Source organism: Phalacrocorax aristotelis, chromosome W (genome assembly GCF_949628215.1).
Source record: "Phalacrocorax aristotelis chromosome W, bGulAri2.1, whole genome shotgun sequence".
NCBI lineage: Eukaryota > Metazoa > Chordata > Aves > Suliformes > Phalacrocoracidae > Phalacrocorax > Phalacrocorax aristotelis.
In genome coordinates this window covers 29,302,886-29,322,626 of record NC_134310.1, presented here as the reverse complement: position 1 = coordinate 29,322,626, position 19,741 = coordinate 29,302,886, and the positions used below count along the sequence as shown (strand labels likewise).

The following is a 19,741-nucleotide window of genomic DNA, read 5'->3' as shown; positions in this document are numbered from 1 at the left end:
AGGCTCAGCAGCCACTCGTTTTTCTCCTTTCTGCTGCTCTAACCAGCTCGGCAAGGAGGCGAAGGTGGGGGCGAGGCAGGGAAGGGGTCCTGTCCAGCCTTGTCCCTGAGGATGGGCGATGGGGACAAGGACACTAGGGCTGGAGCCAGACCCTGGGGACCAGGAACCCTCCTCCGCCGTATGGTGATGCCTTGGAGGGGACGGTGCCCCCGTGGCGGCTCTGTCCCCGTGTCCAGGCTCTTTCCCAGTCTCAAGGCCAGGCTCATCCCTGGGGTTCAGGACAGGAGAAGGAAATTCCCTTTGGGGCAAGACAATGCTGCACAAGACAAAGCAGCATTTGTGCTGAGGAACAAGGAAGCCAGGCCCGCCCATGCCAAGGTGCCACGTATCCCAGTGGCTAAACCCATCTTGCCATCCCTTGCCGTGCTGCCCGCTGGGGTACAGGGTGCCGTGCCACTGCTCACCGTGGCCTGGGGTTAGCCGGTGTCGGGGTGTGTGGGAGGGAAGGGGTTATGGATGTGGCCCCCGACGGCTCCATCCTCCCCGCTGTGGGTCCCTCCCTGATGCCCTGAACCTGCCTCCTGTCGGTGCCCGCCCTGCAGGCTGGAGGAGCTTGAGGCACAGCCGGCCCCTCACCGCAGCCCCGCTCGCCCCGCCGCCGCCTCGACACCCACCGAGGACGTCGCAGCAGCCTCCGCCGTCTTGCCAGGCTCCCCGCGTCCCCAGGGACCCCCGAGCTGCCCCCTCTACGCTGCCCCGCTCTCCTCCTCAGCTCCGGGTCCTTGCCGGTCTGCAAGCAGCTGCCTGCAAACGAGCTGCTTTTTTCTGGGTAAAGGTTTAGCTTTGGTTTGTTTTGTCCCCTCAGCTGGAGATAAATTTGGTTCCGGTGGTGGCTCTGCCCCTCCCTGTTTGTGCTGGCTCGGGGGGGATCTATCCCTCCTGGCCACGTCCTTCAGGTGCCGTAGCTTCCCTGCAGCCACGGAGCCGGTGCCCGGTGTGCTCTGGAGCAGCCAGACCGGGCGCTGCCGTTCTTCTCTCCCTGCAGGCTCCAAACTGGGAGGTATTTGGTGCAATTTCCTTGCTGAGCTCAGGCTGTCCCTCTTGCAGCTTGGGCTTTGCCCTTTGCAGCCGACTGCTCGGCACAGAACCTCCCTAGGACGGGGACAGGATGGGACGGGCTGGGATGGGGAGGCAGCCACGCTCTCCGCTCTGTGCTCGGTCCTTTCTGCTGCACGTCGAATGTCGGTTGATCATTGCATGGAGTTGTCTCCCCCTCCAGTTTCACCGCCCTCGGATGCGCCAGTGCCGCCGTGCCCTGGCCTAGCCGTGCGTGCCACATCCCTGTGCCACATTCCTGTCCGCCCGCAGACGCCCGGCCGGGGGCTTCCCCTCGCTGCAGCTGCCATGCTGGCCCCGGCGGGGAGCCTGGAGGTGTGGGTGCCGGAGCAGCTCACCTTCAGCCTCTGGGACTATGGGGTCTTCGGCCTGATGCTGCTGATCTCCACCGGCATCGGGCTCTTCCACGGCCTCGCCAAAGGTGGCCAGAAGACCTCGGAGGATTTTTTCACAGGGGGACGACGGATGTCGGCACTGCCAGTGGGGCTCTCGCTATCGGCCAGCTTCATGTCGGCTGTCCAGGTGCTGGGGGTGCCGGCGGAGGCGTACCGGTACGGAGCCAAGTTCCTCTGGATGTGCGCAGGGCAGCTGATCAACACGCTGCTCACCGCCCAGCTCTTCCTCCCCGTCTTCTACCGCCTGGGGCTCACCAGCACCTACGAGGTGGGCACAGGGGGATGCATCCTGCCCCGGAGCAGCTCCCGGGGCGCCTCGATGCCGGGATGGCCCCGATGCGCTCCCTTGTCCTTGTCCCCAGTATCTGGAGCGGCGGTTCAGCAGGACCGTCCGGCTGTGCGGGACCCTGCAGTACGTGGTGGCCACGGTGCGTATCCATGGCGCAAGGGTGGGATGGGGATGGTGGGGATGTGGCACCCGGCGGGGGCTTGGATCTGGCCAGGCTGACACTGCCCTGAGCCCCCGGGAAGCGGCCTTGTTCCCTTGCTCATGTTTTCCATGGCTCAAAGCAAATAGCGCCCGACGGGAGCCCTGTTTTGAATGAAAACTCCAGTGTTTTCCCAGTGCTTGCACGCCATGCTTTGGCAGCACCGCCACGCTTCGTCCCTGTCCCCACCAGCACAGCTGTCACCTGCCCGGTGCCTGCAGTGCCAGTGGGACGGGGTGCTGACCCCCCCTATTGCTGCAGGTGCTGTACACAGGGATCGTCATCTACGCCCCCGCCCTGATCCTCAACCAAGGTGTGGTGGGGAGGTGGGGGCTGCTCCCCATTGTGTCCCCATCCCTGCAGTGGGGACCTGTCCCACCCCAGGTGTTGTTTGCACCCTGGGGCTCTGCTCAGCACCTTCCCATCTCCTTCAGTGACAGGTCTGGACATCTGGGCATCCCTGCTCTCCACTGGAGTCATCTGCACCTTCTACACCACCATAGTGAGTGCAGGAGCTGGGGGTCCTGGGGGTCCCTGGCGTCCCCGAGGGTCCCCAGCACTCACCCATGGCTCCATCTGGTGCAGGGTGGGATGAAGGCTGTCATCTGGACAGACGTCTTCCAGGTCTTCGTGATGCTCTCTGGCTTCATCGCTATCATCATCCGGGGGGTGTTGCTGGTGGGGGGTCCCACCAGGGTGCTGAGCATCGCCGCCAAAGGCTCCAGGGTCAACTTCATTGAGTGAGTCCCCCTACTCCACTGTGTGCTGACCCTGCTCCCCCTGCCCCAGCGCGCTGGGAGGCTGGTGCTGGCCCCGGCTCACCCACTGGCCTCTGTGTCGTGCCGCTGTGCCCAGCTTTAACCCGGACCCGCGGAGCCGGTACACGGTCTGGACCTTCCTGCTGGGGGGCACACTGGTCTGGCTTTCCATGTACGGAATCAACCAGGCCCAGGTCCAGCGCTACGTGGCCTGCAGGACCGAGAGGGATGCCAAGATGTGAGTCCACGGGGGTCATTTGGATCTCCTCTGCATGGGATGGTGCATGGGGGCGAGGGGCTGCCCTGGGTGGGGTGGGTGGCTGCATGCCAGCCTGTCGCCCTTGGGGAGCCCAGTGCCTACACCCCCGTCTGATCCCTGCACCCTTGCATAGACCCTGCACCCCTGCACAGACCTTGCACGGATCCTGCACCACTGCACAAACCCTGCACTCCTGCATGGCCCCTGCACGCTTGTATGGACCCTGCACTCTTGCACGGACCTAGCACAGACCCTGCATGGACCCTGCGCTCTTGCACGGACCTTGCACGGACTCTGCACAGACCCTGCACGGACCCTGCACTCTTGCAGAGACCCTTGCACGGACCCTGCACCCCTGCTCAGCTGGGTGTGCTCCTGCCCTGTGCTTGCAGGGCGCTGCTGGTGAATCAAGTAGGGCTCTTCTGCATCATCTCCAGCGCAGTGGCCTGTGGCCTTGTGATGTTTGCGCTGTACAAGGACTGTGATCCCCTCCTGGCAGGCTACATCTCAGCCCCAGACCAGGTACCGGCCACCACCGGCTCTGCCCTTTCAAGCACCAAATTGAAGGCAGCGAGGTGGAAGGGCGAGAGGGTCAGGGGGGCTGGACCCCTGGGTCCCTGTCTCAGCCCTGCTGCAGGGGCTGGGGTCCCCTGCGGTCTTGCCCTGCCCCAATGCAGCCGCTTCCCCCCGCAGTACGTGCCCTACCTGGTCCTTGACATCTTCAAGACGTTCCCAGGCGTGCCGGGGCTGTTCCTGGCTTGTGCCTACAGCGGGACCCTCAGGTGAGGATGGGGCACCCCCCGCCCCAAGGGGACCCCAAATCTCCCCATGGAAGAGGGGCTCGGCCGCCCCCACCCCGCAGGCTGCCGGCGTTGAGGCTGAGCGCTGCCGCCTGCCTGTGCTGCAGCACGGCCTCCACCAGCATCAACGCCATGGCAGCCGTCACCGTCGAGGACCTCGTCAAGCCCAGGCTGCCCATGCTGTCACCGCAGAGGCTGACCCTCATCTCCAAGGGGCTGTGTGAGTGGGGACGGGGGCCGTGCCGTGCCACGCCACGTCGTGCTGCGCTCTACCGTGCCATCCCGCGCCGCGCCGTGCCGTGCCACCCCATCCCGTGCTGCACGGCACTGCTTTGTGCTGCGCCACGGTGCGCTGCGTGGTGCCGTGCCGAGCTGTGCCATACCGTGCCGTACGGTGCCGCTGAGCCTTTCCCGTCCGTGTCCCCCCCCGCAGCACTCATCTACGGCACCTCGTGCATTGTGGTGGCAGCTCTGGCCTCGCTGCTGGGTGGTGGCGTGCTGCAGGTGAGCCCCGGCGCGCAGGGACGGATCCGGCACGGGGCTGAGCTCGCCCCGCTGCCCCCTTCGCCCTCGCCCGCCGGCTCTGCCTGGCCGAGCGGGACCCGGCCACACGCCGCTGGCTGCCGGAGAGCCCTTGAGCCGGCTGCGCTGCAGCAGCCGGGGGGTCTGGGGCAGAGCCAAGCACCATCGTCCTCCTCCTCGCCCCCCGAGCCCCCGCAGCCCCCACACAGGGGCAGTGGGGCAGAGCTCTCCATCCCCCTTCCAGGGCTCCTTCACCGTCATGGGGGTGATCAGCGGCCCGCTGCTGGGGGCCTTCATCCTGGGCATGTTCCTGCCGATATGCAGCACGGCCGTGAGTCCCCTGGGGCAGGGGTTGGAGGGGTGGTCCTGGGGTTCCTGCTGCAGCCCGCTCCCCCAGGCTGTGCGGACCCCTCTCCTCTGCCGCAGGGCGTGCTGGGGGGCCTGGGCGTCGGCTTCGCCCTCTCCTTCTGGGTGGCCGTGGGGGGCACCCTCTACCCGCCCAGCGCTGCCGCCATGGGGGTGCTGCCCGCCTCCGGGGCCCTCTGCCCGCTCTACAACCGCACCGCTGGTGCAAACCGCACCATCCTCCTGGGACCCCTGCCCTACTGCGAGGAGGCCCCCGCCCCGGCACGGTGAGGGGAGACGGCACGGCGGAGGGAATGGTGCCTTTTGGGGTGGGATGGGGCGCAGGTGGTTTGCTGTGACGTCACACTGCTTGCTTTGTCCACTGTGATGTCGCACTGCTTTCCGTGTTCCTTGTGATGTCACACTGCTTTCCCTGTGAAGTCACACCACTCTCCCTGTTCACTGTGATGTCACACCACTGTCCTCATTCCTTGTATTGTCATAGCACTCCCCTTGTTCCTTGTGATGTCACACTGCTTTCCTGGTTCCTTGTGACATCACACCGCTTTCCTGGTTCACTGTGATGTCACACCACTGCCTCTGCCAGTCCCTGACCCCCTCCCCTTGCAGGCCGGCCATTGTGGATGACTTCTATGCCATCTCCTACCTGTACTACGGGGCGCTGGGGACCCTCACCACAGTGGTGGCGGGAGTCCTGCTCAGCTCCTTGCCAGGTGAGGCTGGGGGCCAGGCACGGACGTGACCCAGTGCTGGGGTTTCCACCACCCCTCCCCACAGCCCCTCCCCATGGCACCCTCTTTCCGGCAGGGCCGACCAAGCGGACACAGCTGCCCCCGGGTGTGCTGTGGTGGGACATCATGAAGCAGAGGCCCTTGGTGTCCCCCATGGGTACCAAGACCCCCGGGGAAGAGCCCCCGGCCAAGGCAGAAGCCCCCCAGGTGCTACCAGCAACACTGGACAGGGACAGCAGCCCCCCCCAGGACCCCCCAAATCCTGGCACCGCCACTGACCTGCTGCTGCAGGAGACTGATGTGTAGGGTGCTGGGACACACACACACACAACACGGGTGGCCCAGCTACAGCCCCGGTGGGACAGCAGGACAAGGGTGCACGTCCCTGTCCCAGGGTCCCCAATAAAGGAGGAGCTGTTCCCCAGGAGGAGCCTGTCCTTGGGGGCTGTGGTGGGGGAGGGGGTGGACGGACGGATGACATGGACACAGAGCTGCTGCCCCTCTGGTGATGCAGCTGGGCTGGTGCAGGGGGGTGTCATACAGGGTGGGGGGGATCACAGAACGTGGGGATGGGTGCTGGGGGGGGGGGAACAGCACACAAGCTCCTGTTGTGCCCTGGGGGTGGGCCCTGCCCTGTTAAGCCCTGCTCCACCCAGATGACAACAGGCCACACCCTTTTAAGCCCCACCCATCAGGCAACATCCCTGCCCTACTATGCCCCGCCCTACCCAGATAACAATGGGTCCCACCCTGCTGAGCTACACCCACCCAGATAACAATGGGTTCCACCCTGATTGGTCCTCCAGGTGACAATGGGCCCCGCCCTGTTACGCCCCACCCCCACCCAGATAACAATGGGCCTCACCCAGCCAAGCCCTGCCCACACAGGTGCATTTGGCCCCGCCCACAGCTGCTCGGCCGCCATCTTTGTGCCGGGCGGAGGAGAAGGTGGCGGCTGGTGAAGTGTGCGCTCTCCCCCGGCCTGCCCGTCACGCTGCGGGCCCTGCCCTGGGCCGGGGGCTGCTGACCGGTCCCTCGCCCCCCGCCGCCGCAGAGCCTGACGCTGTGGCCTGGGTGTGAGCGGGCCTTGCCCTTAGCAAAGATGGCGGCAGCGGGATGCGCGCCCCGATGAGCCGCCGGCGCCGCTCGCCCCGCCCCTCCCGCTGGAACGAACGCGCGCACCGGTGACGCGCAACGTGCGCGACGGCCGGAGCGGCGGGGACCGGGTAGGAGCGGCCCCGGGCGGCGGCTCCAGGCCTCGGGCCCGGTCTGAGCGGAGGGGACGGACCGGGGGGTGGGGGGGAACCGGGGGAGGGGCGAAGGGGGTACGGGGCGGGAGGGCTTCGGGGGCGGTTGAGTGGAGGGGGAAGGGCGGGGGGGGCACCCTGGGCTCGGGGGGGAGCTGATGGAGGGCCAGGGGAGAGGCCGTAGGGACGCGGGAGGGGGGAGGCCGGGGTTTGGGGGGGGTTTGGAGGAGGAAAGCTGCCACTTTCCTGAGCAAACGGGGAAGGGCAGCCCGGGGCAGGGGGGCTCTGTCGGGGGAGGGGAGGGCCGGAGGAGGGTGTCAGTAGGGCCCCGAGGCGAGGTGGGTGCTGAGGGCGGTGGCATGGAGCGGGTGTCCGGCCCGGGCAGGTGGCAGCCGGCCCTCGGGTCGGGCAGCTCGGGGTGGGCCGGCTCTGGGTGCGGGGCCTGGAGAGGGGCCGGGCCCATATGGCTGTAGGAGCAGTCCCTGGGCTGGGGGGGGGCACCCCTCGCTCCCCCCGCCGTGCTGTGTCGTGCTGTCCCGCAGCCTCGCCTTAGGGCCCAGCCCCAGTCATGCTCTTAAAGAAGGGTCAGAACATGTATTGGAGGGGAGAAGGGTTTTAATCCAGCTCAGGCTTTTAAAAGCTTGGTCCTTGAGCAGCCAGCCCTAAGCATCAGCCCTTCTCTGTGGTTTCTTGTTTAGCAAAGAGTTATCTGCCATTAAAAGTAAAGATTTAAGGTCCAGACTGTGATGTCTGCATGGGCAGCATGATGAGAAGAAGGGCTTTTCTTAGCGCCTAGTTAATTTTGAGGTTTCTGTTGTGCCTGGCTTTCAGGACTTCCCCTGCCATGACGATGTAGGGGAACTTAATACCTCACATCTGCCTGGCCCTTTATCCAAGTTTAATGGGGCTGTGTTTCTCTATAGGCAGTGAGAGCATGATGCAGCATTTGTGCTGCTTCATCCTGCTCTGCTGGCAGCAGGGAATTCCCCTCGGAGCCTGCTGGTGCAGAACAAAAGCACCCAGCTTCGTTTTGACTCAGCAGCAGAGAGTGTTTTGGCTTGCAGGGCAGTGGTGCTTTTGACTTGGTACCAGGAACCCAGCAGCCTGAGTTGTCATGTTGTTACAGCACAATAAGTAGGTGGGAAGGACTGTGCCCTGCTGAGGATCTGGGGTGGAGTGAGCAGAGTTCCTCTGGGGTGAGCTGGGAGATCGCTAGGTTTGTTCCACCCAGGATCTCGAAATAGTATGAGGCAATAAGAAAAGGGGCTTTCTTGGTGTGAGCTCCAGCTGTTCCTGCTTCCTGCGGTGACGGTGAACCCCGAGACCCTCTCCAGGGCAAGGATCTGAACCTCTTTTCTTCTCTGCAGAGCACCTTGAGTGATGCCCAAGAAGTTCCAAGGTGAAAACACCAAGTCGGCTGCTGCCCGTGCGAGGAAAGCTGAGGCCAAGGCAGCAGCCGATGCCAAACGTCAGCAGGAGCTGGAAGATGCCTACTGGAAGGATGAAGACAAACACGTGATGAGGAAGGAGCAAAGGAAGGTGAATGGCTAGTCAGGTAGAAGGGTGTCTTCTAGCTGGTCCTTTGCTAAGCCCATGAGATCCAGGCTTGCTCGGAAAGGGTTCCTTCTCCTCCCCTGTCCCCCAGCTGTAGCTGCTTCCCCACACATTGTCCTGAGCTTAGTTTTGGGCAGAAGAGCTGGAACTAGTGGCTTCTCTGGGAGCTAAAAGAAGCCGAGTGTGGGAGTAAGTGGAAGCTTTGATGTGTAATTCAGAAATCTGGTGGATCTTAGAGCTGAATTCCCAAGGGAGGCAGTAAAAGCTTTATTGTTGGAACCGTTCAAAATTGAATTAAGTAAAAGATCAGGAACGCTGCCACAGGGCTTGACATTTTTGACCAAGCAGTTCTTTAGGTTTTTTATTTCTTTTCCTTTCTTAACTCTTCTTTGATTTTTTTTTTTTTTTGTAGAAGGAAAAAGAAATCAGCAGGATTAAGGGTCACAAAGCCTTTTTTTTTTTTTTCTCCCCAACTCGGTGTGCCACACATCAGGGCACGTGTCTCAAAAAATTCTCTCTGCTTTGCTCTTGCTCGCCCTGGGTGCCCGTTTGCCTCGGTGTTCAATAAACAGAGCACTTCCAATGCTCAATTCTGGGTTATTTGGTTTTTAACATTGTCCTGCATCAGTGTTAGAGAACTCTACCTTCAGTTCTGTGGATTCTTCTAGAAACAGTTGTTGGTGATAACTTAGCTGCCTCTTCTGAAATGATTTCTTCACCCTCGTGCTAACCAGGGCTTCTGTTGGTGGCATAAATGGGATTTATGGGGTTACTGGGTTTATGCCGCTGTGCGAATTTGATGCTTACTGAACTTTACGTGTCGGTACTCAAGCACGCTGGCTGGGCAGGCAGGAAGCCAGCGCGTCCCCGTGCCCTTGATAGCTGCGTGCTGTGTACGTCTGCCTGAGTTCACCCCTAATATGTGTCTTGGTGTTTGGAATTTGGAGTCCTGTGTGCTGTTCCCCAACCCGATCCTGTAATGCTGCCTAATTGCTTCCTGGAACAAGGACTTATTATTGCTCTGCTTAAGACTTGGCCAACAGTGACCTATTTGACTGGGCTTCCAAACCAGCCTCCTGCAGACAAGGGGCGTGGGAGAGGGAGCTGTGTTGTGAGCTGGAGTTGCCACCTGGAAAACCGGGGTCCATCCCAGAGCCTTGGACTGGGTTTTAGAGAAACAAGCAAGGCGGTTTCCACTCGGCACGTCAGCCATCCCCTCTCCCTGCATCAGCATAGCTGTAGTCTCTTGGTCTGAGATTCACCTGAATGCTGTGTTTGAGTGCGTTTGCTTCCCCTGGATGCCCCCTGGGGACCTTGCAGCTCACAGCAGCAAAAGTCTCTGCTCAGGTGGGGAGCTTTCCTGCCAGAAAGGCTCCAAGTCTAACCATACCTGCACAGGGGCTTTTCCTGCTGCGGGAGCCTCACGCAGGCACTGCCGCAACCTAAGCAGAGGCTGGGGCTTTCCGTAGGTGAGCACGTGGCCAACAGACAGGCATGAGTGGGTTGCTGAGGGAAAATAAATCAGTGAAACCTTCCTCAGCTGCTTCTCCAGGCTGGAATATCCCCACGGAGAACGGAAGAAGCTGCTTGTGCCCCGGCATCGCGGCAGAGAAGGGATGTGTGACTCATTGTAAATGACTTTCCATCCTCATCCTAGAGGGGACAGAAACCAAACTGTTCACAGGAGTCAAACTTCCCCGGAGAAGTAGCTGTTTCGCAGGTGGTGCTGGCATGGAAATAGCGCTGCCGGCCTCGGCCATATGCTGCAGGAGGGACTCGCGTTGCTCTCAGCTACAGCACCCGGAGGAGGGGATGGCAGCGTGTGTAGGAGGATGCTCTTAGCACCTCGCAGTCAGCGCTGAGCAGCTCTTACAGCTCTTCCCCGGCTCTCCGGGCGATGGCAGTAACACATTAATGGCACCGCAGCGCACCCGTGCAGCACCTCTGAATTCCTGCACCGCCAGCAGGCAGGAGTGGCTGAAAGCCCTTGGGCTGTGCTGAGACCAAACCCCACGCCCCCCTTTAATCCTTTTCTCCCCCGCAGATGACCACCGGAGCCTCAGTGAAATACGAGAGGGTGCAGAGCTTTGTTTCTGTGGTGGGGTTTGGTTGTTCTGCCTGGCAATCTGGTGGTCTCGCTGACGGGGCAGCGATGCACGTCAGCGTTAATACTTGGGCGTAGAGAAGCTTAATGTTCAAAATGCGGTGTCTGCTGCCATGAGATTCGCTGTCACCAGATGACTGTCCTGTTTTTGCTGCATTTTGGGGTTTCTTTAAATGCTGCCCCCCCCCGTTCCGAGAGCAACCTCAGAGCTGATCTCTGGTAACAGAGGATGACACTCATTTGGTGGCTCTGTGATGCATAAAGGAACATCTGAGCTAATATCACCAGCCTGCGATGTGTGTATTCCTCCTCTGGCACTTCAGCTCACAGCTTGTTACCTTCCCTGGAGAGCTCTGACTGCAAAGCACAAAAATCTACATCATTCCTGCTGGAAGACTCGGAGTTTTACCTGGGTCACCGCTTTTCTTTTAACATTAGGGTCTCTTCATCCTTTCCGTCCCTTCCCACCCTTCCTGTGCAAGGTTAGAGCACAGCTCGGAGCACGGCACTGCTCGTCAGCCTGATCACAGGGTGGTTTTCTCGTGTGCAATTAGGCGCGTGTGCAGGCTTGGAAGGGTGACAAACCGTTCATTTGGCTGAAGCGTTGCGGGAAGAAAGGCTTGGTGGAGTATCTGTCAAGGGCAGAGGTCTCACTGAGGGAGTCAGACCTTTGCTCTGCTGGCCTTGGGTTTAGCCGCTTTGTGCCCTGTGGGTATGTGCTGGAAGATCTTGCTGGCTGGGACTGCTGCTGGCGCCGAGGTGTCCGCTGGAAGGATGCAGCTGAATTCCCAGTCTCCTTCCCAAGCTCCCACTGGGGCTGCCTGGCTGAGGGAGGGCAAGCCCTTCTCCCCGTGCAGGCTGTATGTTGCCTGGGCTCTGGTTGCTGAGCGCCCGTATGCCAGGAAAGCAGTTCCTCCTTGTTCAGCAGCGGCTCAGAGCGCCCTTGGCACCTTTCTCTGTGCCCGGCATGTCGTGGTGTCGGCACCACCATCCTGTGGAGGTCTCTCCTGCAGCTTCGCTTGGTGCCCTCGGTGGGAATGGCAGAGGGAGGGCGTGCAGATGACGTGGGAGCGAGGAGACGCTGTGTACTTGTGTACAAAGGGTCTGGGAAAAGATTCGAGTTAAATGCAGGGCGAGTACTTGCGCTAGAGGAGCGCAGATAGTGCACGAGGGAGCAGTGACTCTTTTTGGTGCAAGTTTTATGCCTTTCTCGTTCCTGTTAGCCTCGGTCGCGGGGTGTGGGCTGGCAGGCTGGTGCAGCAGCAGGTCCCAGCTCCAGTGGTATCCCAGGCAGGCGAGTGGTGACTTTCTTTCCACCCCCCTCCCCCCCAGCTCTGATTCAGTGCAGAATTACTCAGATTATTCAGATAAAATGCGAAGCAGGTCGAATGACTGCTCTTCCCTCTTTGGAGGACATCTGTGTGGTACCAGGTACACAATGCTGAAATCTGATGGCTTGAATGAGCAATGAAGAGACAGATGTAGTGGGGAGGTGCTTGACGATACCAGGCTGGGGTTCAGACCCCAGAACCAACTTCCTCAGGCTCTAGTAACCCTCCAATGCCAGCTTTGACTGCCAGTGGGCAATGGAAGGGGCGTGTTTGATCCCATCTCAACGCTCCGGTGTACCTCAGCTGGCCCAGCAAGCACTCGGACACGCTCTGGGTCGGTTCTGCCCCGTTCGCTTTCCGACTGCGTCATTTTGGGGGGTTTTTTGCATTGCTTTGCCCTTGTGCCGTGCAAGAAGCAGTGTGCTTCATCAGACTGGTGGCGCGCTCCCCGGCCTTCCTCGGGGCCTCACGCTAAGAGGTTGATTGGGAGCGCTGCTACTTCAATTGACCGCTTGCTCTCAAAGCCATGTGCGTGGGACCTTGTTCTCCTTCTGTCTGGCAGGTGGGAAGCTGTTCTGAAAGCTAATGAATTGTTCCTTGCTCAGGCAGTTCTTTGCAAGGCTGGAAACTTGCATTTTAACACACAAATTCTTGGGTACGGGAGTGTCCAGCTGAAGAAATCTCACACCCAGCTCCTCCTGGTGCCCTGCAGAGTGCAGCAATGCTGAGGGAGAAAACTATTCATTTCCTTTCTAGTTTTCTAATAGCTTTGTGGTACATTTCACTTAGACAAACCCAAGCCTCTCGTTCATCAGGACGTTTAATGTGATTCATAAAAGGATTCATTTTTGGTTTGGCCCAACCTGAGAGAAGTCTTCAAAAATGACAGCTTTGGGATCAGCTCGGAGCTGCTGCTTTTGAGCACGGCGGAAGGTGCAGAGCAGACCTGGACGTGATGGGCCGCTGGGGAAACCTGAGCACGTAGACTTTTGCAGGTCTTGTGACAAATTAGTAACAGGGCCAGCTTATTTACTTTCCGTAAATAGAATCTCAATTGTAAATGCCAGAGAGCAGGGAGTAGCTTACCCCGGCAGCTGCGGGAGTGGAGCAGCTGGAGGTCCCTGCAGCACGCAGTGCAGGAGGAAGGCTCAGCACCCTACTCGTGCCTCTGTTTCCCCTCCGCTAAGTGGATGCGTCCTCTTTGGAGAGCTTTGTTTGAAAGGAGCTAACGGCAGCAGAGCATTAGCCTTGAATTTCTGCTCTGTCAGACGTGTCGTCCCAGCTGGGGCTGAGCGGTGCGGGACAGGCTGCTGAGCTAGCTGCCTTGTAGGCCAGTTCCCTTTCCGTAATAAGCAAGGGTAAAAGATAGTCTTCTCTAACTATAAATAACATTTCTGTTCTGAAATGTCTTGCTCCCTTCCCTGAGGTCATTCGTACTTGTGTATCCGCTCCTTATCTGTCTCCTGAATTATTCAAGCCACAACCACGCCTGCAGCCTCGCTGAGGTGCTCGCCCTGCCAGCACTTCTCCGGGTTACCTTGTTCCGTCACCCCTGAGCTACAGAGGCGGGGTGAGCAGGCAGGGGACAGCTTCTTTGCACTAGCCCACGTTCTAGGCACGATACCAGTGTCCTGAATACTCAGCGCTGCATGTCTTGCATGCGCTTTACATCGCATCGAATGGCTTACTCTCTCCGACTGCCGGACCTTCGGTGATTTCTGTGGCCCTCCTTCTGTTTTGGCACATTAATCTCTCCGGTTTTGGGGTTTCTCCTGCATTCTTCCTTAAAACCACCTGATGTTCAAGCAGAGGCTGGTGGTTCAGCTGGAGATCCCGTCTGGAGCTGGAGCTGTGCTGAGCGAGGGTGGGCAAAGCCCCTGAGGCTACTCTCACTCAGGTATATCCCTGTGTATAAATTTTTAGGGGGGTAAGACAGTCTTCCTGCTCCTCTTGTGACACCCTTCCTGTTCTAGGAGTGGCCAAAATCCCTCCTAATCTGGGAGACCGAGTACATTTGTTTACTCAATCTTTACTAGAAGAGGGAGAGGCCTGACAGGAAAGCAGCGGGCAGGGAAAGCTGATGTCTTAAATAAATGAGTTTGCACTTTGAAATCATGCACGGTCCAGTTGCTGGGGCATTGTGTCTCAAGGCACTGGCACTAAGCGCTTAATGACCAAGAATTTGAAGACTGCCAGTTGTAATAAAGGCTTCATCCCTCTAATGGCTTTTTTTCCCCATCCTTGGCCCCAGCTGCTTGGAGTGGAGGGAGGTAGGCGAGGCTTTCCTTCCCTTCCCTTCCCTTCCCAGCTGGGTTGAAAGGCCTGGTCCTTGCTGCGCTTGACGGAAGCAGCAGCAACCCCAGGGCGTGTTTTGATTCAATATTTCTGGGCTTTGATTCTGTGTTTTGATGAATTTTTCTTTAAACTCCTGAGGTGCAGAGTGACTTACGGTTTTTTTGTTTAACAGAGTCTCAAACCCCAGCCTTACCATCTCTGAAGTGGGCCCTACCCCAGTGTACATAATTCTGCTCCTACTTCCGAAACACCGATGAGGACAGGTTGTGTTACTGCTGGGGTGGTTTTTTTTGTGCTGCTGCCTTTGAGTAAACCCATTGCATTAATGCTCGATCAGTTTGTTGTGCCATCCTGTGAGTAATGGGTGAGAGCCGTAATTAAGCGTCCATGTAACTAACGTAAATACGAAGTGCTTTGCAGCATGTGACACTCCCCAGACAGAGACGTCCACTTGTTGTTTTTCTTTTTGCCAGACCTTACAGGCTTTGGAAGAAGAGGGCGGGGGAAAGAAGCTCAAAGCCAAAGTGCTGAAAGCCCCTAAGGGCCTGTTTCGTGGTCTTGTCACCCTCTTCCCTGGGCCTTGGACGGCAAAGTGGCTCTTAAACTCCTTGTGAAGCAGTTTAAAATTACCACGAGAGCTGTGTTGCTTGTTGGATTCGGTCTGCCTGCCTGCCCTGGCTCTTAGGAAGAGCGTGAGCCAGCCCTGAGGATAAAGTCAGCCTCTCCACTGGCTTGTCTCGAGCAACTGCTGAACTTTCAACCTCCGACCACTTATTAAAATTAAAGTGGAAAACTTAATCTGATTGTCAGCAGTCCTGGCTGGAACCTCCCGCTCCTTCTCAACAGCAGGGTTGTGTTTCATGGGGAGCCAGCGCGTGGTGGCGGACGGGGCAGGGACGGGGGAATTATTATTCCGAAGGGACAGGCCAGGCTCTCGCTGTCTCACTGGAGGTCGGGGGGAACCGGCCGACGTCCCCTCTGATAAGGTGAGGTCGGTGCTGTGTTAGCTGCAGAAGTGAGGTGTCTGTTCCTCTTCATGCGGGGTTCCCTGCTCCTGTAAGGGATCCGTCTGCCTTACAAAGGTGTAAGGGTGGAGGTGACCTGGTCCTTTCTCCCTTCCAGGAAGAGAAGGAGAAACGGCGGCTGGAGCAGCTGGAGCGCAAGAAGGAGCTGCAGCGCCTGCTGGAGGAGGAAGACTCGAAGCTGAAAGGGAAGTCGCCCAAGCAGGTCACCCCGGGCAAAGTCACCAGGGCCCAGATCGAGGAGACGATCAGAAAAGACCAGCAGCAGAAGGAGAATGCAGATACAGGTTTGGTGGTACCATAGAAAGGCCCTGACAGCCATGGGGGGAGTGGGGAGAGGGGGCTGTTCCTTTTTCACCTACTGTCGCTGAAGGGCAAGGTGTTTGGAAAGCAACAGCTGCCTGCAGCTACTGAGTGCTCCATGCTTTGCTGTGTCTGTGTCCAACACCCAAATGGGGGAAAAAGAAACCTGTTGCCTTGAGGTGGAGAAATAGAGCTGCAGAGCAGGCACTCTTCTCTTCCAGGACTGGGACTGAACTCCAGCTGAGTTTTCTCAGCGTTTTCTTCAGAGTGCTTTGGAAAAACTTCTTCTGAGGGTTTTGCACAGGTTGGATTTGACATTAACGTTTCTCCCTTTCCCCTCCTCCCTGTGCAGTGGAGAAGGAGAAGACTCATTTGGAGGTCCCCTTGGAAGAGAACATCAACAGAAGGGTGCTGGAGGAAGGATCGGTGGAGGCCAGGACGATCGAAGATGCCATTGCTGTCCTCAGGTACGTGGCCATATCATAGCGGTGCTCTCCTTTGGAGGTTTCCCGTAAGACATTCTTGCAGACACTCCCTCCCCCAGAACTGGCTTCTTTTTACGCTTCGACTGCAACTTTCTGTCTTGACAGCAAGAACAGGACACGTCCCCTGCCCTGTTGTTCTGTGGAGGGTGTTTGAAGTGGGTAGGGGAAGTATCACGGGGTTTTCTGCTTTATCACCCAAGTTATTCTGTATGCACTTGGTCGCACTGACAGGGGATCAGAGCGGGGCGAGTGGCTGGTGCCTGCAGGGAGGTGTTTCTGATGCACGTCTCTCTCTGAATTCCCTCCTGGCAGCGTTGCCAATGACCTGGACCGGCACCCCGAGCGCCGGATGAAAGCTGCCTTCACAGCTTTTGAAGAGATCAATCTGCCACGCCTGAAGCAAGAGAACCCCAACATGCGCCTGTCCCAGCTCAAGCAGCTCCTCAAGAAGGAGTGGATGAAGTCTCCAGAAAACCCCATGAACCAGAGGCACAAAGCTTACAACAGCCAAAAGTAGAACTAGAGCTGATCACACCCCACGGACAGTGGGCTGGAGCCTCAGGGCTCTGCTTGGATGGAAGCAGGAGACACAAGGAACCTCCTCTCCTTTTGTTTCCCTTTCCCACCCCGACTTTCTGTCTTTCTCTGTTTTTGGATTTAAGATAAGCACGAGGCCACGGCTGACAGCCTGTCCCCCCCAATGTGCTCACCCCTCCACAGGCGGCTGGTGCAGAGTGACCTGGACAGACTAACACTACCTTCATGCCTGCAAATTCGGTTGTCTTACAAAAAAAAAAAAAGCCACTAACTCGCTTCCAGACCTCCGACATGGGCAGCACTTGCGAGGTGCAACGTCAGCGCTGCCGCCTGTCGAGGTAGGGACCCCCGGCGCTGGCTTAGCACCGTGTGTTTAACCCGCTCACAGCCTGGACCTGAGCCGAGCCGCGTTCACCCCTGTCTCTACCGTGGCTGCGCCGCACCCTCGTGCTCTGCAGGGTGAAGTTTTGCAGCCGTCACGAGGAAAGCACCCACCCTCCTGTTGCTGCTGTCGTTCTCGGTGCTGGGATGTCCCCAGAGAGATTCCAGACTGGGATGGCTGTCGGCCCTGCCGGCTGCCGGCCACCTCTCTCCTCTTGATCTCGACCAGCGGTGCGTTAGGTGGGGAGGAGGAACCACAACGGGAGCAGAAGCTCTGTCGGCAGCGTGTTGTGGGGAAGAGAGAAAATAACCTTCCGTCTTCAAAGGAGAATGGAAGAAATAACACCGCACAGCGTGGTTCCTGCTTTGTCTGCGCAGGACGCTGGTGCCAGACTTCTCTGTGTGACTTTCCTGGTGGCCTTTCCCAGAGCCTCGCACGCTGCTGGTGGGACAGGAGGGTTCCTGGAGGGGCTGCAACGCCACACGACCCAAAAATTGCCCCGAGAAGGGAAGCTGCTGCTTCTCCTGTCGCTTCTTCCCCTGTCTGCTCCCAGGCTCAGGCAAGAAAGTGCCCTGTGGGCCTGAGGAAGGGGATGTGAGACTGTCAGCTCGGCAGCTTCCCCCGCCGCCAGACCGAGGGCACTAACCGGGCCGTGCCGCCTCTGCTCCCCTTCGGCTGCAGCCCTGCAGTCTCACCGCTGGCCCAGGCAAAAAGAGATCGGTGAGCTCCCTTGGGAGGGCTGTGGCAGGAGCCGGGCAGGGCTGGTGGGGCTTAGCCCCAGAGCCACGGCAGAGTCCTGCCTTGAGCAGGCACTGGGTTTTCTTCTCTTCCCTCTCCCCTTTCACATCTCTTCTGGTCTCCTTTGGGAGTGAAATTCTTTCCTGAGGTCTAAACCCTTGACCAGGCAACAGCTCCGTTGCCTTTGGTGCTTCTGCCAAACGGAGACAAACTCACGGCTGGCTTGGCATCGCGCCGGGGTTTCTTCTGATGTTTCTAAACAAATAGGGTTCATCCCCAGCCAGGTGACTGGCAGTGTGGGGCCTCTGCCGCTGCGGAGGATGGCCTGCGAGCAGGCAGGGGGAGGGCTGCGGGGGTCCACAAGGTCACGGAGGCATTTGCACTTTGGTGGTGTGAAGGGGTTTGGGGAGGTGATGCTCAAGCTGAAGCCGAGAGCCTGCGGCGGTTTCGGGGCTCTCCCCAGCCCTCCCTGCACCCTGCTTGCAGAACCAGGCTGAAGGAGCCGGGCCGGCCCCCGCCACCTCCCTGCCTGCTCGCGCAAGCCCAGCCGGTAAAGACAGGGAGGAATGCACCGTGTGTCTCCCCTTTTTGTGAGAGGTTTGTTGTGTTTGAACCCAATTAAAAACCCCCAAACCCTGTTAACTTGCTGAAGGAATAAAGGCCTGGGGTGGAGGGCTCTCTTTTCCTGGCTTGCTGGGGCAGGGGGCTGTTTCCTCCCTTAAAATGGCTGCTAAAAATCCTGCTGGAGTTTGTTTCATGGTTCCTGCACGGATCGGGGATCTCTTGAGGGGGGGGCCCTCCTCCCCAGCAGGTTGTGGGGTGTGTGTGGCTCAGCCGCAGCGGTGGGGGAGGCTGCAGGCAGCTGCCCTGCCCTTGCCTGCGCCTGACGCGCTGGTGAAACCCACCGCCCCTGCCTGCGCCTCCTTGATGCTGACATAAGGAGCCCACGTGAGTTTCCCGCCACCCCCACCCCCCCTTCCTGGGCCCTGGGGCTGAGCTGAAGCCCCCCCCATCCCTACCCCAGACCGCAGGGGTGTCCCCACATCCCTGGGGGCTGGGGGTGTCCCCCTCCTTGCCCCCACCCGCTTCCCTCCACCCCACGGCGCAGAGGCCTTCGGCTCCTGCGCAGCCCAGGCTTTGTGCAGCAGAGCCCACCCTCCTCCTCCTCCTCCTCCTCTTCACCGCTGCAGCGAGTGCGGGCACTGCGGCAGAGCCATGGTGTCCCCCCGGGGGGGGGTGGGGGGAGGTATTCTGGCAGTGGCAGGATTGGGGGGGGCCAAGGGGGTCCGGCTAGGCTGGGGGGGCTGCAGGGTGCAGTCCTGGAGGCTGAGCTCCCATGTCATCCCCAGGGGAAGGGGATCCCCCCATCATGCAGGGGACCCCACGGCTACACTGAGTGTCGGGGGGGGGGGGGGGTGTCGAGTGGAAGGGGTTAATGGGAGGCTGCCCCCCCCAATTCAGGCAAGGGATCCCCTATTGCAAGCGTGGGGTTATTGGGGGAACCCCGCCACTGCAGGGTGGGGGTTCCACAGCTGCAAAGAAGGGATTAATGGGGGGAATCCCTCAGTGGGGGGAATCCCTCGGTGGGGGGACGGGACCCCCCCAAAGTGCAAGTGCGGGGTTAATGGGGGAGACCCCCCCCCACCCCCGATTGCACAGGTGGGATGTGGGGGAATCCCGTGGTGCAGGAAGGGATCCTGGGGCATGGAAGGGGTTAACGAGGGAACACACCCCCCCCATTGCAGGGTGGGGGTCCCGGTGGGCCCCCCCACCCCAGCAAAGCGGCAGCGGGGGGGGTTCCCCGCCGCCGGGGGGGGCGGGGCGCTGCGGAGGGGGGAGGGATTCCCCGCCCCGCCCCTCCGGGGATTCCCCCCCCCCTTTCCATCGCGGGGGGGCGGCGCTGCCATGGCAACGGGCTGCTCCGCTGCGGGGGCGGGGGAACCCGCGGGGGGGGGGGGGGCGGGATCCTCGCAGCGCCCACGCAGGGCTTGCACCGGGCATCCCCCCCCCCCCCCCCACCGCCTCAGGCACCCCCCGGCACCGCGCATCCCCCCGCAGCCCCTCCCCGTGCACAACGCACACCCTCTGCAGAATGCACGCCCTGCACCATGCCCCCCCCCCCCGCACTATGCGCACCCCCTGCACAACGCAGCCCCCCCCCCCCCCACCCCGCCTTCACGCACTCCCCCCTTTCCCCGTGCCTGCACCACGCACCACCCCTGCACCACGCAACCCTGCGGGCACACACACACCCCCCCCCGCAGCATGCACACCCCCCCCCGCACACTGCAGCTTCCCCCCCTCCCCG

At 60.0% G+C, this 19,741-nt stretch overlaps 2 protein-coding genes across 5 annotated transcripts; both read left to right on the top strand.

Annotated features, from left to right (window-relative positions):
- Positions 1-431: 431 nt before the first annotated feature.
- On the top strand, positions 432-5,859 carry SLC5A5 (solute carrier family 5 member 5). Of its 3 annotated transcripts, XM_075076832.1 has the most exons (16): positions 432-475; positions 603-829; positions 1,280-1,779; positions 1,874-1,939; positions 2,261-2,312; positions 2,434-2,501; positions 2,585-2,739; positions 2,855-2,995; positions 3,409-3,538; positions 3,710-3,798; positions 3,924-4,036; positions 4,250-4,320; positions 4,583-4,669; positions 4,765-4,970; positions 5,314-5,417; positions 5,512-5,859. In XM_075076832.1, exons 3-16 carry the CDS (start codon positions 1,405-1,407, stop codon positions 5,739-5,741), a joined length of 1,887 nt encoding a protein of 628 aa, XP_074932933.1. In that variant the 5' UTR covers positions 432-475; positions 603-829; positions 1,280-1,404; the 3' UTR covers positions 5,742-5,859. The 3 variants fall into 3 exon arrangements, with proteins under 3 accessions (XP_074932933.1, XP_074932935.1, XP_074932934.1); XM_075076834.1 differs by lacking the exons at positions 432-475; positions 603-829 and adding an exon at positions 900-1,060; XM_075076833.1 differs by lacking the exons at positions 432-475; positions 603-829 and having other exon boundaries at positions 1,170-1,779.
- Positions 5,860-6,376: 517 nt separating this feature from the next.
- CCDC124 (coiled-coil domain containing 124) lies at positions 6,377-18,173 on the top strand. Of its 2 annotated transcripts, none has more exons than XM_075076835.1 (5): positions 6,377-6,661; positions 8,050-8,221; positions 15,089-15,275; positions 15,644-15,758; positions 16,089-18,173. In XM_075076835.1, exons 2-5 carry the CDS (start codon positions 8,063-8,065, stop codon positions 16,291-16,293), a joined length of 666 nt encoding a protein of 221 aa, XP_074932936.1. In that variant the 5' UTR covers positions 6,377-6,661; positions 8,050-8,062; the 3' UTR covers positions 16,294-18,173. The 2 variants fall into 2 exon arrangements, with proteins under 2 accessions (XP_074932936.1, XP_074932937.1); XM_075076836.1 differs by having other exon boundaries at positions 6,624-6,702.
- Positions 18,174-19,741: the final 1,568 nt, after the last annotated feature.